The sequence below is a fragment of the Eulemur rufifrons genome, chromosome 1 (genome assembly GCF_041146395.1).
Source record: "Eulemur rufifrons isolate Redbay chromosome 1, OSU_ERuf_1, whole genome shotgun sequence".
NCBI lineage: Eukaryota > Metazoa > Chordata > Mammalia > Primates > Lemuridae > Eulemur > Eulemur rufifrons.
The window spans coordinates 79,845,417-79,866,307 of NC_090983.1; the positions used below are offsets into that span (position 1 = coordinate 79,845,417).

The 20,891-nt window shown below is 35.5% G+C and overlaps 1 protein-coding gene across 2 annotated transcripts in view; it reads left to right on the forward strand.

Annotated features, from left to right (window-relative positions):
- Positions 1-10,503: 10,503 nt before the first annotated feature.
- LRP1B (LDL receptor related protein 1B) overlaps positions 10,504-20,891 on the forward strand; it is a 1,768,615-nt gene continuing 1,758,227 nt past the window's right edge. The window contains exon 1 of one of the 2 annotated variants that reach the window (XM_069473041.1): positions 10,504-10,869. In XM_069473041.1, the coding sequence (XP_069329142.1) occupies positions 10,788-10,869 (82 nt within the window). In that variant the 5' untranslated portion in view covers positions 10,504-10,787. The remainder of the gene's footprint in view (positions 10,870-20,891) is intronic. The other variant, XM_069473049.1, reaches the window with a different exon arrangement.

A 20,891-nucleotide genomic window follows, 5' to 3' on the forward strand; every position in this document is an offset into this window, starting at 1 on the left:
GGAGACTTGGTACTGGATCACTGGATTAACTGATCTAGGATTCTTTAAGTCACTTTTTAATAAATACAAGATTACTTTGACAGTCTGGGCTGGGAATCTGGAATGTAGGCTTCCACCAGGGGGAATGGAGAAATGAGAGATGAAATCCAAGCAAGTTTATACAGAAGTGTGTATGTAATACGCCCTCCCATTGCATATTGGAGGGATTTATGTTTTCATGGTGAATTCTTGATTTGTTGAAGTAAGATATTTTCATTATCTTCAGATTAAAGTATACATTCTTTAATATGACTTTAAAAATGCTACGTTATCTGCCAACTTTGATTTTTGAAATTCCAGATAATCATCTCTCACTTTATTATCTAGCAATATGTGCCCTAACACATCCTGTTCCCTCTGCTAGAATGGTCCTCACTCACTTTTAATCCTAGCAAAATATTCAAAAGCCATCTTAAGAGTCTCTTCCCTAGTGAAATCTTTTTTGCTCCACGAGGACTGAAATGTGTGTTTATCAAAGCCTCCACTGTGCGTTACGGATCCTTTTTTTATAGCATTTAGCAGGACACTTTTTAATAGTCTCTTCAGATCCATTTTCTCATTAGACATACAGCTCTTGAAAACAGGGGCCATGACATTCCACTAGAGTAATTCCAGCACCAAGCACTGTGCTTTTCAAATAACAAGCCTGCAATAAATAAATGAGAGCAGAAAGGAGAGAGGCAAGAAAGGAAATCAAGATGTCCTTCTCATTGCCCACTTGTATCATTGCTGCATCAGTTTAGAAGTAAACTCATCCCAAGAAAAAAAGGTTTTAGCCAGAGACTTGTGTGTGTGTGTGTGTGTGTGTGTGTGTGTGTATTTCCAGACCAATAATGTTAATAACATTTTTTGGATCCAAGTACATTACCTAGAACACAAATTCAGTAGTCTATTTTAAAAAGGATCTAATTACAGCCCTATCACTTAGTGGGCCACTCTGAATAAAAACCATCTCAGCCTTGTTGTGTATTACAATATATTTTCTAAACCAGATAAAGACAGAGAGTATATGACAGAGTGGTGAGGACATATGTCTCTTCTTCCTCTTGTCTACCCCTTTCAACTCTAAGGTACAATACAAATAAGGCTTATAACTCCCAAGAAGTCCCAGCCACCACAGCCTGACATCAGACTGGCAAGAACATGTAAGTATATGTTGCCTTTCATTATATTTCAATATTATTCATAGATGTTAAGTTGAAATTTACAGACTATTGAGATATCAAAGGTTCTATTCCTCGCCAGATCAACAATTGGACCTCCTCCTATAGAAGGATATTATTCTATTTTCATTTCTAAAACTTACAGCTAGTTGATTGCTCTTTTTCTATTTTAAGCAAAAGACTATATCTGATAAACACAAATTTTAAATGTATATTTTGAAATAAAGTAACTGATACTGTTATCAGACAAGATAACAGTCTGATAACAGTCAGAATACAGACAAAATAGAAGGGCAGGCAAATCAGAACTTTAGAGGACATTTTAGCAAAAGCAGAGAAACAACTAAGTGGTTAAAATGACAGTTTTTCTTTGGCTTTTCAGATCTTCACGCATGGGGAAAGAAAAGATGCATATTTTTATTTCAAAGATGAATATTTTCATCATTTTATTTTTATTTTAAATAAAATTCACTTCTGAAACAATTTCTAAAAGCTTACCCAGTTACGTGAGCGAAAATATTAAAAGTATCCTATAGGGGGCACTCAAGTACTATGAACTGAAGCATTTACTGCTTCTAGAGTCAGATTTTGTTTGGGTGGAAAAGGGTAGACCCTTGGGCACATTTTCATGTTACCTTTTATATAAAGAACAAAAATGAGTAAAATAAATGAAAATACTCTTTGTCACACTTCTAATATTCCCCAGTGAAAGACAAAAGGATATTAAAAGATGTGCTTAAATGGAATTTTGAGCATTATTATTCTAAAAGCATAAAGGTGTAATAGTGTAGACAGCTGAGTTTTTTCTGCATTTTCAAAATTCTAAACAAAATTTCTTCTACATTATAGTTCAATGATGGAGATAATTATCATTCTCTTCTGGAGACATTTAGTTGTGTAAAACAGTAAAAAGCAGAGTCATGCGCTTCATTTTTCTCTAGGTTTTAAAGCAGAATAAATAATATGAGACTATTTAAATTAAATTACTTTTGAAAAATATTCCTAAGAGAAGTTAGTCTATCACTTGCATAGATAAGTTGTAACAAAAAAGTGGTGATTTTTTTTTTTAAAGGGGTAGAGTTGGTGGAGGTGAGGGCAAAACTAAAATCCACTCCAGCAGCCTGTGTGCCAGATGTTATTTCAACTGAGCTATGTTTTGATAGCTGAGAGATTTGCATAGATAAGTTGTAACAAAAAAATGGTGATTTTTTTTAAAGGGGAGAGTTGGTGGAGATGAGAGCAAAACTAAAACCCACTCCAGCAGTCTGTGTACCAGGTGTTATTTCAACTGAGCTATGTTTTGATAGCTGAGAGATTATTGGAACCAAAACCTAAATGAAAGCCTGTGCTAGTACCTAAATGAAATCAAATGGTGTTTTCTTTAAGGTCATGGGGAGGGAAGTTTCATTTAGGCTTTGAACCTGTAGTTAAAAAGAAGTTGCTTTTTAATTTTAATATGGTCCATATTATAGAAGCTTAAAAATGAACATCTAGATGCCTCCAGGGTAGTGATGTGAATCCCATTAAGCACATTAAATACCAATCGCCCATTGAATTTCCCATTGGGAATTTCCCATTTAAGTGCTTCACCGTGCTCATCACTCAGAGCATGTGTGTTCTATTTCTGTTATTTTCACAAAAGAAAATTTAATTTGTGCATTTTATTTGAAAACAGTAAGTATGAGTGCTAACTCCCTTCATTAGCCGGTTCACCACTGTCACAGCTGTGAATAATGAAATCACTTCTAGTACCATTTGTCAGATAGATAACTTGGGACACCTGTATGCAGGTATGAGTGGTTCCTATAGCCTATTTACAATATAAAGTAAGATTTGAAGCCCATATGATTGAAGAGATCTAAATATTTGCTTTCATAAAATTGGGTTGTATGTCAGCAGTCCCTAACAATGATTTGAGAAGAGTCTTGATTTCTTGATGTACTTTGAAATCATCGAGCTTTAAATAAGAGAAGACAATTTGTAACTAAGATTTCTTAGATTTAAGACAGTTACTAAGGCCAAAGAGATAGAATTTTCTGGAACGGTCTTGATTAGAAATATTCTTCCTGTTGCTCCATAATTCTATTTATTAGGGCATACGTACAATTTTGGTTTGGAAGCTGTGACTATCGTAAATATAAAGTGTGGAGCAGGAAGTAGAGGGAAGAAGGAAATGGCCTGAGAGCCACAAAGACAGTCAGGCAGTTGCCACCATAATGTCCCTGAGGCTCTAATTTGCTTTCACTTGCAACCTACAGCTGGGAGCACGTTTGGTTCTAGAAACTCCACAGCCAAATGTAGGCCTGATAACTAGTTGTCCTTCAGTACATTTCATTGTGTGTGAAGAATAGAGTATGGTACTTTTTCTGAGCTATTTTCCCAGCGGTTAGCCATATTTTTGTGGAAATGTCCAAATTAGTTAATCTCCTTAGTTTTGGATATAAAATGAAAAATAATATCAACAATCCTTTGACCAAGTTTTGTGTATTCTCTGAATGTAGATCAATTCATGGTTATATATTTATATATACAATACTTTTTCTTTTTTCAATTAACTGTAGTGTAGTTTTTAGGAAAACCCAGTAAAGAGCATAAAAACTGTTTATTTCCATTCAGTTTCTTTCAGCAAGAAAAAAAACAGGAAATGAGATTAGAAAAAATAAGGATTGATATCCATCTAAGAGTATCAGATTGTTATTTCTTTTAGAAATAAGTGCATTTTATCACAAAGGAAAATATAAACTCTGAATTATCAATTATATTTGTGGTCATACTGTGTCCAGCATTGCTATTGATCTTCTTCTACCTTTCCCATTGTGCACTTGTGAATAACCTTATCTTAGTCCTCGTTGTTGTTGCTGTTGTTACGTAGTAGGATTTGCAGAATGATATGAATGATACCCTTGGTAAAGTGTATTTACTATGCAGAATGTAGCAATTGAAAGGCATAAAAGCATTTAATGGTCTTTCAACTATAATTTAACTTTGCCAGGATTCATGCATAAAGTCACACATTTTCACAAATCTTGATAAATATATCTAGGTCCAAATGTCACTATTTTTCTTCCCACAAAGAGAGGCTTGACACAAAATTAGGGCATTCTGTTTTGGGCTACAAAGCTCCTTTTTGCATTTTAGTTTTATAATGATTAAACAGTATAATTTTCATGACATAAAAACATTTTCAGAGGGCAAGAGACATTTCCTATTTGCGAGAAATGGTTTTTTTTACTTAAAAAATTAATAACATTCTGGAAAAGTTAGTTTTGTAAGTTTTGCTTTAAAATAAACTTTAAAAAAATATAAAAGCACTACTCTAAGTAACCGCCACTTACTATTCACTTATTTAACACTCACTCTGTGACAGGCACTACGCCCAAATGGAGCTGGTTCCCAGTGTGAGTTACACAAGACACACTTGGAAGAATGATTTGTTTTTCTCTCTTTCTTTCCTTTTTTTATTTTTTTGCTTCTCTTTACTATTTTGTTCTGTAACTTATTACATGAGGGCCATTTCTGATAAGGGAATAGAAAAAAATAATTACTCTTAAAAAAACCAAATGAAATAAAGCAAAACAAAGTTTATAAGAAGTGAAAAGTCATTAATCAACAGTAAGGCAAATTGTCTCTGGGTGCCTATTATAGGATTATGGAGAAAGCATATATAAAAAGTTCAAAAGAATTTTTTTGGTTGGAAATCATGAAATGCTAAAAACTATAGAAAAATAAAGTTATGAAAAAGTATAATTTGGATATAAAGTAGGAAATTATTAACTATAAAGGGGATAAGATGATTAAAAGGGTCACAAATAGGTCTCCATTAGTAATATCTATAATAATAAATAAATGGATAAAAGTTGAACAAGACTCTCTCACATTCTTTTTTTGTCCTCTGATTCTATGTCCATTCACAACATAATAGAATTCTCAGAATATGATAAATCTCTAAGAATTATCTATCACTGACAGTATTTCTGAATGTACTTCATTTTGAATGTTTCTGAATTTGTTACTAAGTTCTAGCTTAAAGTATGATGTGCTGATTGAGTAAATTATGTTCCAACCCTCAAGGTATATAAATATATTTTGTGGTTTCTTTTTCAGAGTTTAATTCTAATGGAAGTCTTTGGTTTCTCTATGTCTATAAAAACATTTTCCAAGAAGGACACTGCAGTAATTTTATTGGGTGGTCTCAGTAGTGGCCTTTATCTGTCATGCCTATGGTTTTTGACAGAATGTTTCCCACAATATCCAGGAAGATCAGTCCTTTAGCACAGAAAGAATATTTGGTCTAGATTATATGCTGTGTTCATGCAAGGGCTATATCTGTTATCCTCATTGCTATCTGCACAGCGCCAAATACAGTGTCTGTCTTATAATATTAGTGAGTGAATGAATTCATAACTTCTGAGCTACCAGTCCTCTGAGATAGGAAAAAAATCTAAAAGAATATCAACAAAGCTGACTCTGACTACATAATACAGGAGTCAGGAAACATTATTCAAGGGTTATTTCTGATATTAATAAAATGTCTGACCTCAGACTAGTCACCTTTCCTTGATTTAAAATTTTTTTCATTTGTAAAATGCAGTAAATTGGACTAGATTATTTGAGTGTTCATTCCAGCTCCAACAATCTAAAGATTTCTAGTTATAATTAAGGAGCAGCCAGATGATGACCAAAAGGTCAGAGACAATATTAGCAGGTAGAAAAATGTTTTAAGTTCACATTCAAGGCACATCCTGACCACCGAGCCACTGACAACCAACTCTGTTCATGGTGCACTAAGTCTATTCCAGCAGTTGGAGAAGGCCAGTGTGAGCTCATCTTGACCACAGATATGTTAGGGTTGAAAAGCATCAAAGCAATATGCCTTATGATCAGCAATTGACCTGAAACCCAAGGGCTATTCCCAAGTGACAAGGATTTGGTGAGTTTTTGACATTTCTTTATTACCCAAACATGGATTACAATATTAATGATTGTGCCTTCGGTTGACATATCCAAAAAGCAAAAATGAATTTGAATCTTGAGGCTACATTATTATAATGGAAGTTATTCCTTTAAAAAATTAAAATAAATGTTATTATTTTTAATCTTTCAAGTTGCCTGCTGACTTTGTCTGAATCAGTAGACTCCTTTCCTTCCTGCTGTGAAAAATTTATCAAACAAGAGTCAGACAAAACTTAAAACAATCAAATTAGTATTAAAAGCTTATATTATTTGTCTTTTGGAAGTTACAATTGTCTCTGAGTTGTGCTTTCCACCATAATATGTATGTCTGAAGGGATTCTGTAAAGAGAAGACCAACTTAATTTTCTTGGAAATATTTTTACTTGCCAGATCTAATCAGATTATTGCAACACTTTTCATTTTCTTTTCAGTTGTACATATCTTCCAATAATTGGCAAATGGTAGGAATTAAAGTTGCACTAAAATCTTATTCATCTCTACCAAATCTCCATATCCCAGTTAAAACAGAGCACACTTCTGAAGAAAAGCAGTCAGAACTGTGCATTGAAATGCCACAGTTTGAGAATAACTGGAATGTAAAGTTTTTTCTCAGAGGTTTTGTGTGCAGTAACTGTTTCAATTTTAAAGAACTGATAATGTTTCTTTAACAATTCTCTCTCATTCTCTCTCTTTCTCTGTCTCCTTCTCTCTCCCTCTCTCTCTCCTTTTCCTTTTCCTTCTCATCCCGCTGCTGCCTGGCAACTTTTCTGTCTGGAAAGGCAGAGTAAGAAACCCAGTAGCCCTTGCCACCATAGCTGTAGAAATCCCTAGCAACCTAATGTTCAGGCCAACTCTCCTTCAAACACATCCCTTCCATGAGACAGACTGTCAGCTCCACTTTGTTTAGATACATATCCTCTTTCTAACTTACAACTTTCAGGTGTGTAGCACATGAATTTTTACTATCTATGGTAAGAAACCCAACAGCACAAAAATAATTAAGTTAGCAGGAATGAGACCTAATGTTAGATCACATGTGTAGAAAGTGTGGCTCTAATTGGGAAGTATAAGATTACCACTGACTGATAATTAATATTCATGTGTTGTTTTAGAACAGAAAGGAAGAATGATTGGTTCTACATTGTTTAATTTATCTCAATGATAGATTTCATAATATTCTATAGTTTGATGAATTAATTTATTTAACTTGTCAGTGTTAATAACTCTGATTAGAATGAAGAAATTATAATGGGCCATAGTAACAAACTTTGAACAGTAACTCTAGCTATTTTCTCTTCATTAATAGCACACTTTATTAATTTCCTTTTTCATTAAAGCATATATGATGGGGAAATAAAAATATTTATAGAAAATTATATTTATGCTTTCTATTTTGTTTATAATCCATTAAAGTTGATGGTTATTCAAAACCTAGAAATAAATTATTTAATTTTAAACCTCAGATTTGGTGTATACTTTAATCAATCTCATTGGTGCTCATAAAAACTATCTTCTTTGATGAACTGGTCATTTTCAATAGATATTTGGAAGAAGAGCCACTTTATACAAGTGATTTGATGTGTGACAGACAAGTTTATCCCACACCATTTCAACAATGGCTTTATTTCAGTTTTGGAACAAATTATTGTTTAGCATTTAATTTGTTTATTGTATACTATGGTTTTGTGATATGAGTTGAAGTCCTTATTATAAATCTTTGGCTTAAAAATTCTTCTTGACAAGCATTTAAATTCATGTGTTGTGCCCACTTGAGCACTGGTACATACCTGTGGATCTATACTTTTGCCAAATTTCTGTAGATTTTTTCATACCATTTAGGTCTTTATTAATCATATCTATTTGCATTCTTAAAATAAAGTTCCAGATTTTATTTTATAGATAAGACTTCACTGAGACTCATTCACAGTGAACATTAAATATAACAAGTCACCTTGTGTTGGTACTCTAGCCTATACCTTAGTAACTAACCAAGCTTCCACATTCACTATCACTGTTTTATAGCACTATTTTGGGTCATGTGTCATTCATGATTGGTGATTTGATTGGTGATTACTTAAAAAGAATTCTACTTTACTTTATTATTCCGGTCACAATGTGCAGACAACGTGTTTTTGATTTTCTTTCATTCAAGGAAGTAAAAAAGTCAACTCTGCTTAATTCACTTAATAGGCTGATTATTGGGAGGCACTACATATTTAAAATATAGTATATTTACAATTCAAATGTTTCTGGACATTTACTTCTCTGATTATCTTTTCTAGCTTTCCCCTTTTCCAAGCTGGCCATAGAATCTAGGGCTGCTGCACATATTGCAGAAGTGGGTGATTCACTGATTTTAATCATAGCGTTGTGGCACTTTGGTACATGGTAAGTCTTTGGTGGGTCATAGTATTCCAGGCTGCTTCCCTCTATCTTGCAGTTTTTGAAGTGGATGACGATTGGTTGCAATCTTATAGAAGAGGAAGAATTTGGATCGTCTTAGCATGGCTTGTGAGCCCTCCTGATTGTCTTCCCCGGGCTTAAGTGGATACAAATTTCCTAATAGCTGACCTCCTAGTTGACTGAATGGGGTCATGTAAGAAAGACACTCACTTTGTCCCAATGAATAAACGTTGCATAGAATGTAGAGGTCTGTGCACCTTTGAGAAACATTGATTACTTTGCACATCGTTCAAAATACACTTCTCTCTCTCTTTCTCACTCCTGTTCTTTAAACTCTGTCACTCAGTCCAAAGTCTGTGATGTGGGGTATGAAGTAAAATAGGCGGGGAAAAAAAAAAAAAAAAACCACCTCTCTTTTTATCATATATGGTGCATTTGATTATGAAACAATAAAAACATCTAGGGGAAATTATACATGTAACAACTTTAGAAGAAGAAAGCATACTATTTTAAATGTAGGAATCATATTTTAGACACTAAATGATTTGATTTACAAGGGAAAGTAAACTTTAAAATTTTAAATATGAAAAAAGTGACATAAAAGACATATTTATAATCACAGAGTATGAAAAGATGGATTTCGCAGATTCTTGGCACTATTCTCCAGTGTCACTTTTGCATTCTTTGATCCAGTCTAATTTTAATGGCTTCAAAGATATTTCTGGATAATTTTACTCTCATAAACCCCCGGTTCACAGTGCTGGCATTCATCTATAAGTCTCAACCAGTAAACCGAGTAAAGTGTTTAAAGTATTAATATCTTCCTTTTGCTTTTCAATCACCCTGTTGCTTAGTTTTGTTCCTTTCTGATACTTTTTCCGTCCACTCATCTTAGGTTTTAAAATAGTAAATACAAAGCATTTTCAACCTTTGTTCTTAGACAAGCATTATTGATGCTACTAGGAAGAAAGTAAGCCTTTAACTATTACAATTTCTGATTTTTAACCCCACAGCCATTTTTGAATGAGAAACTAAAATTTTAGGTATTTGGATGATCATGTTAAAAACTTAAGTGGTCATACTAACAATTTTTTTTTTTTTTTAATTTTACTGATTCATTTTGATGCTCCTGATGGCTAGGGAAAGTTCTTAACCCACCACTGTACTATGTGAAAAAGGAAAACAAAACAAAACAAAAACAACAAAACCCTCCAAACCTGTTTAAAATGGCTCGAGATACCTTTTTAAAGAGAGAAAATCGCTGCCAAACACACTGCCAATTCCTTATTTTATTGTTCCCTGCTTTGGGACCTCAACAGCCTTTTCCATTAACCTTCCCTTCTTAAGCAATGGTTAATGACTTTCGAGGTTGTTTGGGGTTTTTGTTTGTTGTTTGTTTCTGCTGAGTCACTAAATTTTGCATCTTTGTCCCCAGGTGCCGCTCAGCGTAAAAGTTAAAAGTGCAATTCAGGAAGCATTGGGATTCTGTGTCGAGAGGAGGAAACCATTTACCTAGGAGAAGCTCTGGTACTTGGCTTGTCCTTCCTTCCCGGGAAGGAAGCTTCCAAGGAGCGAAGGGATCAAATCCTCTTCGCCCAGAGAAGCAGCCCGGGGATCTAGCTGATAATTCGAACTGGCCGTTAAATGCGGAGCGTTCTAGGCGCCTGGCTGGCTCAGCCCAATGCAGAAGTCTCCCCCTTCTCTAAAGACCCAAATCCCCACAGAACCAGCTCGGAGTTACTTTCCCTTCAAGGAGACCGAAATAATTGTGATTTGTGGCGCTCTCAGTTTGCGGTGGTATTTTCCTGTTGTGTTAAATGCCTCTTACTGAGTAATAGATGTGATTGATGTGGACGACCAAGGGGTGTGCGGTGGATTCGGTGATTAATCAGTGAATTCCCATCCGCTGGCATCTCTCACTGCCCCTCTTGCGTGATGTAAGATCAGACGTACCCTGCATTGAAAAGTCAAGACACACGAGCGGCTCGCTCGCGCTCACACACACTCTCTCCTCTCTCTCCCGCACGCGCGCATCCTTACACCTTCCACATCCTGCTCCAGACAGGAGAAGGCGCACTGGCTGGACTCATTGAGCTGAAGAATTTCCAGTGACATTTGTAAACGACGCTGCTCGATTCGGGGCTCCGAGCCGCCGCCGCCGTCGCCGCCGCCGGGCCGAGGGTGCCGCCGAGCAGTCTCCAGCGCAGGCTCCCTTACCGGGCGACCACAATGTCCGAGTTTCTCCTCGCCTTACTCACTCTCTCGGGATTATTGCCTATCGCCAAGGTGCTGACCGTGGGAGCCGACCGAGGTAAGGAGAATACCTCCCCCCTTTCCTCCCCTGTGTTCCTCGGCTTTCCTGCTGGGCGATGCTTGCAGATAAGTGAGTGTGAAACTTAAGTCCTTGCAGCCCCGATCCCCGGACCGGTTGGCCACTGTGCGGTGGCCTCTTGGGGGATGAGAGGTGCGGTGGGGGATTTCTGCACCAGGTGCTAGAGTCCTCGGCACCCCCCACAGCTTTTTCCTTTGGCCATTTACCGGTCCTGATTTGGTCCCCTCCGGGAGCGTTTGGACTTGACTGCGCGCTTCTGCCCGCGCATCCTAAGCGCTGCAGATGTTGGGATCAGAATTCGCATTTCCAAGAGACTTCTCTCCGCCTTGGCTCAACTGCGAGCTTTTGCGGGCTCTGAGCTCTCCGCACTAAGCGTGTCCGCCCTCAACTTAGCTCCTAGGTTAACTTCCTTACGTGCTGCATTCAGGGTCTCCGGAGAGCGGAAAGCGCCCATTCAAGCCCCTTTCGTTTCTGTAGCCCTTTCCTGGGGCAGACTCGGGCGAGATGCCCATCATCAGCAAGAGAGGCTTTTAGGGCGCTTCTGGGCGCACGCACCTGCTTAAACTTGACTTTTTTGATTTGGAAGGTTTGTGACACAACCCCATGGTACCTTGAGAGGCTAACCCACGACTGGGGTATCTTGCTCCAGCCTGGCGCTTTGATTTTGCTTTTCCTCCAAGTAGCTGATGAATGGTATAAGTTTGGAGGGGTTTGAGTGTGGGGAGCATAAGAGAGAGGAGGTGAGAATTAAAAAAAACTGGGATTCTATGAACTTGTCATCTGGAAAACCAGGAATCCCTGTGCAAGTTTAATAACCCTTGACGACAGATGCGCTGATGGGGTGGGAGGGGGAAGAGTAGATGAATATTTGGTTTGCTGGCACTGGATTTGGAAGGGTTAACTGCTTAAAGTAAAATCAGAAGTATCATCGATCTAGTTTTTTTTAAAAATCATAAAATAAGCTCCTATTGACTGGTATAGTTCAGCCTTGTAGTTTAAATAGGGAAAAAAAGAGAAGAAAGAGAAAAAAAGGAAAGATACCCAGATCCCAGTGCCAAACAAATAGGCAAAATGTTGCACTGGGAGATTTAGTGACTGTGTTTGCATGCAGTGAATTATGAGTTGACTAAAAATTATTGCTTCATTATAAGAAAGAACAAGGAAATGAACTGCAGTGTTTCTATCCAACCTACTGTTGGCAACCAGATTCTAGTCTGTATAGCCTACCCACACATGCCATTTCCTTTACCAATAATGGAACTGATATGAGTTCCTTTAGAAAATCTAACATTTAGTGGTGATAATCTTTCAAATGTATCATTGCCACCTAACTATGTAGCTTCTGAACTTGCTTAACTTTCCTTGAAGTTGGTGTGGAATAGTTGAAAACTATACTGATGAAATGGAAGCATATAGCTCTCCTTGAAAAGATGATGTTCTCTGATCTGGAACAATCAGCTCTCAACCTTTCTTTGGAAGAATGTTTGAAGTTGTACCAGAACAGATGAACAGAATGAAGCTTTTCAGCCCAGCGTTCTAGCAAAACATAATGGCACTGGCAGACTACTGCTATTGGACTACTTCTGATTGAGCCCCATATCTCCAGAAATTTGACCTCACCTAGAGCTAAGTCCTCAGTGCCTTTGTGTGTGTTTATCGGAATAGGACTGTTGCTAGCATGATTGGAAGAAATACTTAACAAGGATTTTATACATAATTTTTAAAAATGTACAGACCCCCAACTTTCTTCTAAGATAAAAAATTAAATAACTAAGAGTATTGTATTTGGTGCCAATTTAGTTCCACGAGAGAGGGGAACGTCTAAGTTATGAGCAGAATACATTGAAAATGATTGTTAGTTTCTCCTAAAATGAAATAGTGTGATATTGTATCACCATGTCCACACAAGTACTGTATCAGATAGCACAAGTAAAAATAGTTGTAGATCAACACTTTGTCACTATTGTATGTATTTAACATAACTTATAAAACTGTTTGAAATGAGCTAAAATTGTCACAGCTAGCTCTCCAAAGTGAAAAGGGTGGGCCCCATTTAGAAAAAGAAAAAATAAAAAGAGAAATCTTGTCGAAAGTTAAAAAAGAAAGTGCTGCTGCATTATGACAAACTTCCCTCACTGAAATGCTGAAACAGAAGATATGGGAATATAAACTCAAGAAAGAGGTTAATGAGATGTAACTTTCTGCACAGGCTTGTGTCGATTGTCCTCAAAGAATAGAACAGGCATGTGAGTTACACAGGTGTGCTTTGTAGTACCAAAAAATGAGAAATCACTTTTAGACTCCCCAGCTACTGACTGGGTAATCAGTAGCTTCTTAAACTGTATAACCTAGGTAAGAAATGTTTGTCTTACCTTCTTCCTGTGTTGCTCTTCCCTTTGTAAGTTTGTGAGTATAAACTCAAACATTGTATTCAACGAAAAATACTTGAAAGCAACTTGTCAATCCATACACAGCCACTTGTCTTTTAACTCTATATTATTTATTTTCTTAGTTTGTATTGATTTTATACAGCACTAAACTAATGTATATGTCAGTTCTTATTAGATTCTTCACATCTTAAAAAGGAAACATCTTTGTAGCTCTTAACAGCCAAAAGTGGAGGATAAATTAGATTCACTTAGAATCAACCAATTTGTCATATAACAATGTCATATCATATCAAAGTATTGCTTGATAAGGATTAAGACTTAAAAGGAAGTATATTTTAAATTGTCAAATTTTCTGAAAAGAAAAGGGATTGAGAGACCTAAAGCTAGTCTCTTTTAAATTTTTGAGTCTGATAAGTCTTGGAGACATATTTCCAAATAATTAAAGTTCATGCTGTTATAGTCATTTTAATGTGCCTGTATTGAAAACCATGGCAAATAACGTGTATGTCAAAATTTTAATCTTCCTCCCCTCAAAGAATAATGAACTGCAATTCATGTCTCTTTATATTTCAAAAATATCATTAAAGTTTTTGTTTTGAATAGGTCTCTAATCTTTGAGTATATTCATTCTCTCTCTCTCTCTCCCCCCTCCCCTCAATCTCAAATTGAAACTGGGTAAGACGGAAAGGAAACAATGAAGAAATAAAGAAAGATTTAAGTGTGCTAAAATAATAAAAAAGAATGTGAATAGCAGAAAACAGAATTAGGGAGACAACAGAGTGGAGAGAAATTCAAAGGTAAATTTAAGAAAAGACTCGATCCAAATCAGTATTTTTTGAAGAAGCAATTAAAGTATCTTTAGGCAAAATAATAATTTCTTAAAATGAATATTTTTTTCTCTCATTCAAAATAAATATTTACAGTGTAAAAATAAATTAAGGAAACTTCCATTAGTGTGAGTCTGGATATAATGAAACTTCTAAGAATGAAGAGATACAAGAGAATATTACAGAAAACCTGTGTTAAGTATCCTGGAATTATAAAGATGGGAGTGATTTTTTAAAACTTTAAGTGAATATGAAGGAAATCTTAGAAAGGGTGATGAATGAGTGATAGTGTTAATGTATTCTTAGGAATGAGATGACGCTTTCTGAATGCTACTTGTCATTCAGGGTGGAGATGTGCAGAGATTTTTAGTTTGCAAATGTATTGGATCCAGGAGTTTAGTTTCTTGCCAGTTGCCTTGTCAATTTCTTTTCAGAGCCTAGCGCATACCATAAAGATAAGCTCTGTTTAAAGTCACCTGAACTGAACTTGACCTGGTCTTCTATGACGATTATAATTTTGAGGGATCTCTAAATCTTCTCTCCAGTCTATGTTAATATGGTCCAATTTTTTTATGTTTCTGATGTTAATTTTTATATCTTCACATGAAATGTACAACACCCCCTTTCTTCAATTCCTTCCTGGTTATTGGGATTCTGTGTAGTAAAAAGTACAAATCAAACATACTGATAGATTTTTCTATCTTCTGTGGCTGTCTGTCAAAACAATTCTTGTACAAAGGAAACACTTGTCTTCATTCTAGATAGATGCATTTAAAGAAAGTAGAATTAATACTAAAAGTTAAACATGCCTGCACTAACATGATGTCATTAGTCAAACCAAGTTAGTAGTAAGTGGAACCCACTTATACAATCCTCTCTCTCTCTCTCTGTCTCTCTCTGTCTCTCTCTCTCTATATGTATATGCACACACATATATGTCTTCTTTAAAATGTCAGTCTCAGCACAAACACTTATAATAATGCCACTCTGGCCTGAAAATTGGAGGTGGTTTTATTAATGAAGCTTTTATTTTCAAAACTCTAGATAAAATATGTCTATTTTTGTGATTATTGCCTTCTTGAAAAACAAAAAAGTGAAATGAAAAATTTTTGAGTTATTTTTCAACTCACAACATGCAATATTCTAATGAGTTTCCATATAACAAATGTTTTGTTGTAACAGAATCTTTGTGGAGGAAATAAATGTCAAAATGCATTTGCCTTTGAAATGCCTATAATTATGATATACTCAATGCTTATAATTTGAAACAATGTGTTTAGTAGCTGGAATGCTAAAGAAATAAAGCAAGAGTCAACTACTCTTATGAGTTAACCAGAATTTATGCTAGGAAAAACTTACAACAGAAAATAGTCATGTTTACTTTAGGTGGTTTAAAATTTTTCCTTAAATTTACTAAAGAAATTTGCCCTATCGTATTTAATCTAAGAAAAATGACAAAAAACTACCTTGATACCCAGAGAGAGAAAATAAGGAGGTTTTTGGTTTTGTTTGGGCTGGGAGGCAGGGAGGCAAAATTGCTCTAACCAACCAAAAAGAAAAATGTCAAGTGACATTTTTTATCCTCTTCCGTGGATTTGCTACACATTTTCATATGGATTGCTATTTCCAAATTTAACCTACATAACAAACAATTTACTAGAGGTATAGTAATGAAATTGCAACATAGTAATCAAAATCTAACAGTCTATAGGCCTTGGAAACATTCTCTAGTTGTATTTTAGAAGGAGATATTTAAAACATATTAGTTTCTTGAAAAAAAATCTTGTTGTTTAAACGCTAAATATGAAAATGAAAATATCTCCAAAATTAATTTGAGTCTTTAAAAGTTAATATTTTTTTTTTTATTTCATCTTATTGTTATGGGGGATACAGAATTGCAGGTTACATACGTTGCCCATGTACCGCCTTTCCCCCCAAGTCAGAGCTCCAGGCGTGTCTGTTCCCCAGGTAGTGCACGTTGCACCCATCATGTGGGTATATATCCCTCCCTTCCCCAACCCCCCCTTCCCGAGTCAGCACCTTCAAGTGTTACCATTCCCCAAACGGTGCACAATGCACTCATTAGTGTGTGTCTCATTGGCACACTATAGAGTGTACTTCTTTACCTTACCTGACTTGGAAAAGTATGATGCTTGCAATAATATCGAATCACTGTTCTGGCTCTTCTATGCTCTCTCATTTGAATAACATGTCACTTTCACCAAGTATATCTGAACTTTCTATTTTAGAGAAAGGGGAGTGAAGGCTTCAGAAGATTCTTCCATACATCAGAACAAGTAAGCTTAGACCTTCACAACGTATATGTTTTTTTCTATTAGGAGTTTTTCTTCCTTAAACTGCCTTCACAATTTTAGATCTATATTTTTTCTTCACAAATGATTTGGTGGCCTCCCTTTTCCACCCTGGAATAACTACAAGGCCAAGTTAGAAAATATGTTTTATTTATTGCTCTGTTCTGAATTCAGTGATACTAAACTATAGAGTCTTTCTCTTTGCATCCCTCCCTCCCCCTCTCTCTCTTTCTTGACCTTCTAACGATTTAGGCTGTCTCTCTACAAACCCAATTATTTTGACTGAGTTTCCTAACTAAACTAATTGGTGAAACTGACTAGAAACTAAATGGAAATCAAAACTATTAAATAGTAGCTACAGGTCCTGTAAAATAGTAAAATTGGTCTTGCAGGAAAAGCCTAAAGTTGAATTTTATGAAAAACAACAACAACATATCTCCCTGGAAGACTTATACAGCATATTTCCCTTCAACACTTTGTGGAGCAAATCCTATGTGCCTTTTTCACTATGACTATGATATCAGGCCAATGAAACATGCTTGGTAGTAATTCCATATTTACATCATGGGTTAGTATAAGAGTTTAAAACACTATTAGAATATGAATAAATATGTACTCTGACTTCATTTGTGCTCAAAGAAAGATTATTTTATTGGAAGTAACTGAAAATTTATTATCTTTCTGTATTGGCTTTACTCTTTAACAGAATTTATTTTTCTCCATTTTGTAAAACATTTAAAAAAATTGAAATACATTCTGAAGTGTGCTTTCAAAGTCAAAATTTTCTCTCAATAAAGGACAGATAATGGAAATCACTGAAGTAATAAAATGGACAATAGGATTAAATGTGCTTTTAAATATGACTATCATAACCTTCTCATGCAGTCACATTAGCTTAGTTTTAATCTGCAATTAGGTGTCCAATTATGGTTTAAAAATGCAATGGCATGATTAAATAAATGGGTACACCTATTTGTTGCTCTTTTTTCCCATTATTTCAAATTTGTAAGTATCATTAGTGGAAAGGGGTAATCCTCAGGTTGGAAAATTTGAGTTACTTCTATTGTTCAATAACTCTACCAATCTTATTTGTTAAAAAAAATGATATAGTATCAACGTTTGGGATTTCTTCTCAAGTATCCCAAAATAGTTGTAAATACATACACACTTTTCAAAGGTGTATTTTTACCCATAGGAAAAAAAAAAGAAAAGTAATTTCAATTAATACATTCTTACAATCGAGTCATTTTTCTCAGATACCAGCTTGACTATAGTTATGTGTATAAGAAACTTTCAGTTTGTTATATACATAATATTATAGCTATGTCCTCTATAGAAGTTGAGAAAATACCTTTTCATAAACCATTTCTTCTAACTTTAAGTAAAAGAAAAGAAAAAAAAAAACTTCTTGAAGAAGATAGAACTTGTTGCCTTGTTAAGATACTTGGGTTACATTTTATCTCACAGTGCATTCTTATTAACAGTCAGACATCTCTTACTGAGTTGCATGCACCTCATTGTCATGACTGGCTTAGCCTTCAAACCAAAGACAGGTATTGTTGAAACATGACCTCATTTTAGTCGAAAGAATATATTTCTTCTTTAGGTAAGATCAAGGTACCACATATCATCTCTTGTTTTATTCTTGCAATCAATAGGACATTCCTTCCTAACTCTTGCACATTGCATTGACATCCTTCAAGACTTCCAAGACTGCTTAACTTTAGAAATACAAATACATAATTCCTTAAGAATTTTTCTACCGCTGAGTTTTTATTTAATGACAATTTGTCATCTTAGCCCTTTCTTCTTAAAACGAGAAAGGAGAACTAAAAATGAGATTGCGGGAGAAATGAAACTTAGTTGTGGTTCCTTTGAGTGTTCCTGGGGTATTTTAAGATATTTGCAAAAAAGAAAAACTATAGGTACAATGCTGGTAACAGAAATGTATTTAAAATGATTGTTTTCCTTAGAAATTAGGATGTATAAGGAGAGGAAGGGAAATGATGCTACAAAAGAGAACTGTGACAGTAAAAATTTACCGAAACTTCTACCCACACAGATCAGTAACTGAGCCAATTAGGGACCTCAAACTTTTGCTAAAGCATAAGGTATAGAGATTTTAAAATGATTTGGTTTTCAGATTATTTAAGACATTGTGTGAATTTCCAAAGTTTTTAATGGTATATTTTATTGGTACAAAATGTTAAAATAGCAAGTGAACTTTATTAAAATATTTCACTTTCTTCAATTCTATTAGTGTTAAAGGTATTTTCTTATGAGTAAGCTCTGAAAATACAGTGATAATGATGCCAGATCATGGGTGAGATTCTTGCCTCATCAGGTGAAAGTTTTACAGATTGTGCCCAGTGGGAAGCCATATTTTGGAGATTTTCATTAAAAAATAATTTAGTTTTGTGGGTGGAATTACTAACTCAATTCGGGCACTCTTGCTAAACCCTTGTATTGTCATCATTGTAACACAAAGGCTAGCAGCTCATGGCTACCATGTTGATGACCTGTAGTACAATGGCATACTAGCCTTACTTGGGGAATGTATGGCGACTTTATCCATCATGATCGGCATTTAAAAATAAGTAGAATTTAGAACTTAAACCTTCTCCTTTGTCCATTGTTGGATTATACTCTATTCTGTAGATATAGAATAGGATGCTTTCTTCCTATTTTCACTTGCTGATAATCTCGTCAAAAATTACAAATCAATCCTGACAGTGAAAGAACCAAAAGCTTAGCACATTTTCAACTCCCTTTTCTGGTCTCATTGCTGGAGAACACAAGGTAATGAAGGGCATGAGGGCTTTACCTCATGTGTGTTTTACACTGAGTGCCCATGAAGACACCACCTGGGTTTTATAGAAAACTGCTCCAACCCACTGTGAAAAGAGAAACATATCAGTGCCCCAACACCTTCCATGAGTACATGGAAGAGAATGTTTGAGGAATCACACTGAATCATGTATTGCATTATGTAAATACCCATTACTTTATTAATTATTCCATTAACTTAATCTAATAGCAAGAAATTTCTTACATTTTCAGGATGCCTTCATTCTGTTTTTTTTTTTTTTTTTTTTTTCCTGCTGAAATTATATGATCCCTGAAGCAACCCATGTGGTTGGCAGGACTTCATTTGTTTATTCACTCAGCCAACAAAGTTGAGCAAATAGATGGTAAGCACTGTTCTTTCTAGGTGTTGAGAATGAAGCCAGTGAGCAGTGTGACTGGGCTGATGGGCGTTTAGTGTGGGAGGAGACAGAACAAGTAAACAAATAACATTTGTGCTAAGAGGAAAGAAAAACACTGTAATGTGATAGGGAGTAATGCTTTGAGAAGTGGCCTTAGAGTCAGAAAAGGCCTTTTTGAGAAAGCGACATACTTGCTGAGATTACGAGATGAGAGGGAATAAGCAATGAGTAGTCCTGAGGGAGGAGCTTTCTATGCAAACCTTTGAGAGAAAGTCACGAACGTGACATTTTAGAGAAAGAAAAAAAGAAGGTCATTGTGTCTGAAGTGTGAATTGCATGTGTTCGGGAGAGAGGGGCAGTGGGTTTTGCTTACAATGAGTAACAGCTGGCTTTCTGATCAGAGATGGGATGATATGGCTGAATTCTGTGAGCCATCATGCTCGCTGTTAAATAAAGAAGGACAAGAGGGGGAACAGTGAATCCAGTTAAGGGGTTGTCATAATTGTCCTGGAGAAGATGGTGGTGGCTTGAACGAGGAGATAGCAGTGGAGATGAGGACAAAGTGGAGCAGAGATTGACCTCGTTAATTTAGGAAGATGTTCTGTAAGAATGAATGCAGCGTCGTTCCATAGATTAGGAGGATAGGGATGAAATAAAGCTTCAAAATATAATCTTTGGAGGTGAGGGTTACCATTCTAAATAGAGAAAAATCTATTTCAGATTATTTAAGATACATCTTGCAGCATCTATTATTGCTACATGGTTCACAATATAAGGCAACATGATAGTCATGCGTGGACCCTGTGATATTGCTGGCTTCTTATCACATTCTCTTTTATATTTCAGAACTATTAATACCACTTTCTCTAGTACTCCATTTTTACCCACACCATGTCTATAATGTGGAATTAATAGACTCTGACTCATGGTATCCTTTAGGGGTTTAGTTAAGATAATACACAAAGCAACATTCCGAGCACTGGAAAGTGTGGCACTGAGTAACATTCTAAGCATCAGTACTGTGCCTGTTATTTAGCAAAATAATGATAGCAAAAGAAACAGGCATCGATCCATGAAAACTCATTGTGTTTTTTTCTTGAGGAAATCTTCAGTGTTTTTAAGGAAGAGCACCTTTTCCATTGTCCCCAAATTCTTGACATGATTGAGAAGAGTTTATCCTGACTATATTCATAGACAGAGTCTATATTCATAGACAGTCAAGTTCCTGCCTATGAATATTCAATTAGGGTAAAGGACAGAAATTGT